Raw genomic sequence first — 7,610 nt, forward strand, 5'->3', positions numbered from 1 at the left:
CCCTCCGCTCTCACCCCTGAGTGTGAAGATTGTCACCGGCTGGGCTGGAAGGAGAGGAATCCCCTGGGGGAAGCCCTGCCCTTTGGTTTTTATTTCGGTAGATGTAGGGCGAGGGGTTATCTTGGGGAAAGAACTCAGAAAAACCGGGTGGGGAGAAGCAGCTTTTCATCCCGTTTTGATGACCGGGCGGCATTCGCATTCCAAATGTTTTTCTCTTCCTTCCAGAAATAAAACGCCTGCATTTGCATGCTGCCAGTCAGCTGGTTACGCTTTTTATAGCAAAAACACGTTTGGAAGGTTTGACACTGAATTTATTACGCTTCCTCGGGAGCTGTTTCCCATCTGAGCCGTCGCTGTTAGCGCCGTTGTCCTGCTGGGAATTGATTTTGTTCCTTTTCCTTCCCTTCAGCTCTTCCAGGTGCCCGAACGGTGACTACTGCTCCAACAGGCGCTTCCAGAAGAAGCAGCACGCCGATGTCGAAGTGATCCTCACCGAGAAGAAAGGCTGGGGGCTCAGGGCTGCCAAAGATCTGCCATCGTAAGCCTTCGCCCTTCCAGTGACGCCTTCGGGCTGTTTTACTCCCTCGCGAAGGGAAAACGAAGCTGCTCGTTTGTTCTCGCTTCGGTAGATTTGCGGAGGTTGTTCCAGCTTCACGTACCGTCCCTGTCCTCCGTCAGGTGTCCCTCGTAGTTATCGGCCCCCGCTAATTGCGTGTTGGATCTCCCGCTCCCGTTTTTTCCTCTTTCCGTTAGGGTTTCTGGCGCTCTTGCCGTGGCTTCAGCTTGTGTTTGTCTTCCCTTCTTTGTCTCCACTACATGATGCGAGAGGAGCAGACGCTCTCACAGAATCACAGAATGTTCGGGGTTGGAAGGGACCTCTGAAGATCATCCAGTCCAACCTTCATCCCAGCACACCCAACCACTACACCACAGCCTCAAGTGCTAGATCTGCTTTTTTTTTAAACACCTCCAGGGTTGGTGACTCCACCACCTCCCTGGGCAGCCTGTTCCAGTGCCTCACCACTCGTTCAGGAAAGAACTTCCTCCGAATATCCAACCTAAACTTACCCTGACGCAACTTGAGGCCATTTCCCCTTGTCCTGTCATTAGGAATTAGAGAGAAGAGACCAGCACCAGCCTCACTCCAGCCTCCTTTTAGGTAGTTGTAGAGGGCAATAAGGTCTCCTCTCAGCCTCCTCTTCTCTGGTTGTTTCTCCTCTTCTTCTCTTCCCACCTCTGCAAGACTCCCTTTTTCTTGCATCCTCCTCCCCTTTGGACTACCCAGAGATCCCATGGAGATCTTTCCTCCCTCATTACCTGTTGGTACCTCTACTTGGGAGCGCTGGCTGTGCTCACAAAATCTGGGTTTGACTCGTCTCTCTCTCACTAAAGCCGAGTCTTACTTGCCCGTTGGGCCTGGCTCAAGCGCTTTTCTTTGCGCTGCCTGGCACCAAGGAGCTGGTGACCCCGTCGGCATCAGGACGGACGCCGATATTTTTGGGTTTACGGTCCTGTGTGGAAAGGGCCGTGCTCAAAAAGCGAGCGTGGCTGGGAAGAAGACGAGTGCTGGGTGTGTTTTGTGTGTGCGGGCAGCAGGGCTGTGCCGGGAACGCCTTCGCGTGAGCCGGCGAGGTAAGTCAAGGAGTTGCCTCCTCCCTCGCTGAGCCGACACTTTCTCATACTCCCAGTAGTAAGAAGAAGTAGTAAGTAGTAAAAAGAGCTTTAGGTGAGGCCATGAGAGGAGCAAGGATGTTCGTTGAACATCGTGCAAAGATTGTCAGTAAGTCTGAGCGTTTGAGGGAGTGGAAACTCTTTTTATTTTGGTTTTTTTTTTTGCTTCTGTTGGAGACAAGAGAGTTCTGAGGAATGGGGCGACGTTTCTGACACGTAAGAAAGCCGTAGCTCTTGCAGCAGCGTTTTTTTATCGCTGTATTGAACGTATGAGACGTCATTCACAGGAAGATAGTTCTGTTGCACAGCAGCTGTATCCAAGAGGAGCACGAGCATCGCGGCATTTTCGGGCTCCTGATTTTCCAGCTTTGCCAGATAATTTGGGATGTCCCCGGTGCTATTGGACTTAACCTTTCCAAGAGCAGCGTCCCGTTGGTTTTGGAATTAACGTGCACACAGGGAAGCGGCAGCTTTTCCCTGTGGAAATACCAGGTCTGGTTTTAGATAAAGTTTGAGGATTTTCTTCTGAAGGCAAGGTCTGGGAGGTTCTAGTGAAGCCGTGGCTCGTAGCAAAGAGCTCGCCAGAGCGAGAGTCGCGTCTGTTTGGTGGGACTGGAAATGTTGAGAAAGGTGGGAAGGAGATACCTGTGTGAAGACTTGTCGTGGGTAAGAGGGTAAATCAATCAGTTAGAGCAGCAGAAGCATCTCCTGCACTTGGCCTGAGTGTCTCAAGGGGTTTGGATGTTGTTCCTCAACGGAAGGACAAAGAAGCTGGGGAAGGGTCTGGAGAACAAGTGTGGTGAGGAGCAGGTGAGGACCTGGGGTTGTTCAGCCTGGAGAAAAGGAGGCGGAGGAAAGACCTTCTCGCTCTCTATAACTCCCTGACAGGAGGTTGTAGTGAGGAGGAAGGTGGTATCTTCTCCCAAGGAACCAGTGATAGGATGAGAGGAAATGGCCTCAAGTTGCACCAGGGGAGGTTTAGATTGAATATTAGGAAAAATTTCTTTACTACAAGAGTGATGAAGCGCTGGCACAGGCTGCCCAGGGCAGGAGTGGAGTCCCCATCCCTGGAGGTGTTCAAAAAACATGTAGACGTGGCCCTTGGGGCTGTGGTTTAGTGGGTTGATGGTTGGACGTGATGATCTTAAAAGTCTTTTCCGCCCTTAATGATTCTGTGAGGCTGAGGAGGCATCCGGGAGGAAGATAGGGGCTGACTTCCGAGCTGAAGGGACTGATTGGTGGATCAGAACCCTTTTTTAGGTGAAGGCGGAGATGGGAGAAGATGGGACATCGTTTGTACGTGTGGGCTGGCGGGCCAGCACGGTGCCGTGCGAGACGCTGGATTGAATAACGGGAAGGAAACGGGAGGAGCGATGGCTGCTCGTGCAGGTGGAGCCGGGCAGGAGCTTTTGCTTTCCCTGAGGAAGGAGTTGAAGGGTTCGGGGCGATGTTGAGCGAGGGAGAGCTTGGGACAGGTACCGAGAAGGCTGGATCACCGTGCCTCTTAGTAGCCCGGAGGGTTCAGAGCCAGGCCGGGCTGTGGGATGCGGTCGGTGAGGTGAGTGCGGGGGTTTGCAGGTTGTTCTCATCCATCTCTGCTTTTCCATTCACCTTTCCTATGATTAAAAACGGATATTTTATGGATCTCCCTTTTCACTTTGGCGAGAGCCACCTTCCAGCACCTTCTCTTAATACTCCTTATGTTCCTCTTTGCAAGGTCTCGTTCTATTACAGAATAAACCCTGCTCGAAGGGGAGCTTCCTTCTTGTGGCTGAGTGATAAAACCAACCCATGAGATAGCATGAAAAAATAAATAAATCAAATTTCCTGAGCTAAAGGCATGACCAGGCTGCGAGTTGTTTTCAGAGAGCTCCCCTCGGCAGCGTTTTCTGTTTCATGCCGAGCGGAGTGATGCTTTTCTTTTTCCTCCTGGGTTTTTGCAGCAACACTTTTGTCTTGGAGTACTGCGGCGAAGTGCTGGACCACAAAGAGTTCAAGGCTCGCGTGAAGGAATATGCCCGCAACAAGAACATTCACTATTATTTCATGGCCCTGAAGAACGATGAGGTGAGCGCTGTGACTGTTGGGCTTTGGGACGCTTTGGCTGGTTCCTTAGAACCCTCTAAGCAATGTCCTGAACCTTTTAGAAATATTTTTTTTCTACTTTTTTTAAGCTATTGCTCAGTTTCAACCCGGTTTAGCAGAGGTCTGGTAGCTTAACTCTATCCCAGCGTCCTTGGGGAGGAGAAATTGTCCTCCCTACTTCAAGCCAAACTCACCCTTCTTGGATGCCCACGTAAATCAGTGTAGAAGACCCACCCCAAACCCATCCTTTCTCCCCTTGCCCACAGAGCTGCCTTAAATCGGGGGCACTTGTGGAGTCTCGTAGGTGCGGGGTTTTTCACTGAAATATTGATGTACCAGAAGTCCGAATTCTTCACCTCTGCTTCAGCTCTCTGGGCTCGGGGAGCCGCGACACAGCCTCGCTTCCCTGGGGCGACGGGCCCTTCGTTGCTGCGAACAAAGCGTATAAATAGAAATTTAATCGCAAATTCTGCTCGTCTCTTCTGCCACAACTTTTTGGGGCTGGGTAGCTTTACAGTAAACGAGCTAAAAATACTTGAGAGTGCTTTTTTCCCCTCTTTTTTTTCTCCCCCGCCCCGAAGCAGGCAATTTGTGTAGCTGCTTGGAATTGTTACGCGGTCGCAAGGGGGCACAGAGGAGCGTGTCCAGATAGAAGAGGGAGGATGTTGTCGAGTAGACGACCTCTTTATTCTAGAACGAAGCATGTGGCAGAGGTGTTGGCCTTCCGCAGCCCACGTGGTCATCGTAGCGCGTGGCAGAGAGTCACAAACAGACTGAAAAAATCAGGACCCCGTTGAAGCACTCTCAGTTAACCGCAGTGAAACCACGTTACGTGGTTCTCTTCCAGTTTTGGGGTGTTCTTCTCTTTTGGGGACGTTCTAAAACCCGTTCTCCAAACCAAACGAAGTCGGTAGCTGGAGCAGGGAAGGACGATGTCCTCTACACGGGTTGTGGTGTCCGTAACTCTTATTTCAGCCCGGTGCCGTGTCTCGTGTTTCTTTTCTTTGCAGATAATCGATGCTACTCAGAAAGGAAACTGCTCTCGTTTTATGAACCACAGCTGTGAACCAAACTGCGAGACACAAAAGGTAAAAAAAAAACAACCCAAAACAACACACGGTGCTGGATCAAAGCCCCAGGTTTCTTGCTGCCACCACCTCGCGACTTAGCGAGCCGGGAGTGAAAAGTGTTTCTCCTTTACGTCTCTTTGTTGTTGTAACTCAGTGAGATGGGAACAACCACCTTGAAAATGGGCAAATCCTGCTGAGCCAGTTAACAAACTTTAAATTTTGAAGGATTGGTTTTGTTCTTTTAAAGCAAACCTGGAGCCAAGCCTGATTTTTTGGTAATAACTTGTCATCTTGTTTGTTTTTTTATCCCTCGCTTTAGTGGACTGTGAATGGGCAGCTCCGAGTTGGGTTTTTCACCACGAAACTCGTCCCGTCGGGCTCCGAGCTGACGTTCGATTACCAGTTCCAGAGATACGGGTACGTTTGGACTCTCTCTGCTTAAGATGCCGGAAGCGGGGTTAAAAAAAAAACCAACCCTGCCCTGAAAGAAACTGCTGCAAAGCCTCCTCTAACGGAGCGGGCGTAAACGAACTGGAATTGAGCCGCCTAAAAAATCTACCTGGGTAAAATTCCTTCCGTTTCTGCCACAAGAGGTTGGGAGAGGAATTCCCCGTTGATTTAAGACGTCCTTTCCGGCCTTATTGCCTTTTTGTTCCGTTTCGTGCCGTCTCTCCCTGGTGGAACTCGCCCAGATTATTACCTTGGCTGGTTCTTTCCCCCGTCTAATTATAATTACCCAAGCTCCAGGCTTTGCGGGACCCTTCAATGGTGCCTCTTCTTCCCCGCCCACCCCTGTTTTACGACTTTGCGAATGCTTGTGGGGCTGTAAAACCCGACAGATAGCATCTTCCCTCTTCCTGCCCCGCTCCAGAACCGCAGGTGTGCAAGCTCCGCCGTGGGCTCTGGCTCCCTTCTTTCAACTTGAGCCTAATATTTTTATTTTACTGCTCGCCCCGGTGCCTGCGATGAGCACAAAATAGTGTCCGACAGGCTCGAAGCAACGTGTAATTATGAGATCAATTTGGAGATCCCTTTTATAATCCCCAAGCGAGGCCGGTTTGATTTTTAGGCACGTGGGGACGTCTCTAAAGCTGGAGAATGTCACATATTGCACGCTCTGTATGCCCATAATGTTATTTTTATCCATATATGGCCCTGGTTCTTCACGCTGGTTGTGCAGAGCCATGTCCCTCTGGTGGGTTATGCACATAAAAATAAAAAAACACCAAAAAAACCAAACACAAACATCATCTGAGCAGTTTAGTTTAAAAAGTTGTAGTGTATCAAGTAGAAAAATGTGAGGCTTCCTGGAAATATTGCCTGGATATCATATAATTGAAATCTCTTCATCACTCCATGGCCGTGTATTCGAACAGAAAAACATCTTTTGTGTGAATCTTAGTGCTTCCACGAATCCTCAGCCTCTTCTTTATTCTGTTCCGAGCTACAAAATGCCATTTTTCCCCCTAATGGATATATAACCCTGACTATTCATTAAGAGAACAAATGTGTTTTCATTATATATTCATTATTTTTGAATATATATTCATATGTGTTCATATGTATTAATTGAGAAAGGGAATATATAACATACATTGCGTTACGCTGCATCATATATTAATTAAGAAAATAAATATAGTGATCGCGACGTGTGGTAAGAAGTTCGCAGAACCAACCGCTCCACCTTTTCCTTTCTGGTTCCTGGCTCTTGACCTCCAGAGAGCAGAGAAGTAAAGCAGGTTTTGGTTTTCCAGCCGACACAACGTGGAATCGCGGTCCCTGCGTACGAAATAAAGACTTTTTTTGAATTTTCAGTGGCCGGAAAGGCCGTGCCGTGCAGAGACGTTCCTGTCCCTTTCCTCTGAGGAGGAAGGTAAAATAACTGCCCCTTTGCTTGTCCCCACTGACAGCAAGGAGGCTCAGAAATGTTTCTGCGGCTCCGCCAACTGCCGGGGCTACCTGGGGGGAGAGAACAGGGTCAGCATCCGAGCCGCCGGGGGCAAGATGAAGAAGGAGCGCTCCCGTAAGAAGGACTCGGTGAGTCGGCTTCTCCTTTGTTCTGTGGGTTTTTTGCGGGTTTTTTTTTTAATTTCTCTCTAAGAGTAGGAGCCACCAAAGGGTTGATCCTCTCTACATCAGTCCTCAGGTCCCCTCTGTCATCCTCTTCATCACTGACTCGTGATGACACCAAAGTTTGGATTTTTCCATGGCTGTAGTTGTGTCATTTTGTTTCACAGGGACTGTCAATCCTCTTGTTTTCTTGGACCCTTAAATCTGTGTTTCCTTTCTCTGCGTTACTCAGCACCAAGTCCCAGCAGAGAAGGGGCTTTAACAGGCACATGAGCTCTGCGTGCTGCTGAGAAGCGGAGGGAATTCTGAATTTTAAAAATGCATTTGCGCTGCGTGATTTTGAAACGTCGGTGGAAGTCGGGTGGTTCTGGCTTCACCGTTGAGGACGTTTCTTGAAATTTAACTGCTGAATCCTAGAATGGCTGGGGCTGGAAGGGACCTTCAAGATCATCTGATCCAACCTCCCTTAACCAGCTCAGGTTGCTCCAGGCTCATCCAACCTGGCCTTGAGCATCTCCAGGGAGGGGGCAGCCACAGCCTCTCTGGGCAATCTGTTCCAGAGTCTGGCCACCCTCGTACTGAACAATTTCTTCCCAAGATCCAGTCTAATCCCATTCTCCTGCAGTTTAAACCCATTTCCCTTGTCCTGTTGCTGGACATTCTTGTACAAAGTCCCTCCCAGCCTCCCGGCAGGTTCCCTTCAGGTGTTGGCAG

At 49.6% G+C, this 7,610-nt stretch overlaps 1 protein-coding gene across 1 annotated transcript in view; it reads left to right on the forward strand.

Moving 5' to 3' along the window:
• The window catches only part of SETD2 (SET domain containing 2), a gene marked incomplete at both ends in the record, with an annotated part of 15,732 nt that overhangs the window by 6,173 nt on the left and 1,949 nt on the right, over positions 1–7,610 (forward strand). The window contains 5 exons of the mRNA XM_009871873.1: positions 410–538; positions 3,615–3,738; positions 4,767–4,844; positions 5,146–5,243; positions 6,737–6,863. Of these exons, the coding sequence (XP_009870175.1) occupies positions 410–538; positions 3,615–3,738; positions 4,767–4,844; positions 5,146–5,243; positions 6,737–6,863 (556 nt within the window). The remainder of the gene's footprint in view (positions 1–409; positions 539–3,614; positions 3,739–4,766; positions 4,845–5,145; positions 5,244–6,736; positions 6,864–7,610) is intronic.

Source organism: Apaloderma vittatum, unplaced genomic scaffold, assembly GCF_000703405.1.
Source record: "Apaloderma vittatum isolate BGI_N311 unplaced genomic scaffold, ASM70340v1 scaffold29026, whole genome shotgun sequence".
In the NCBI taxonomy this organism is placed as follows: domain Eukaryota; kingdom Metazoa; phylum Chordata; class Aves; order Trogoniformes; family Trogonidae; genus Apaloderma; species Apaloderma vittatum.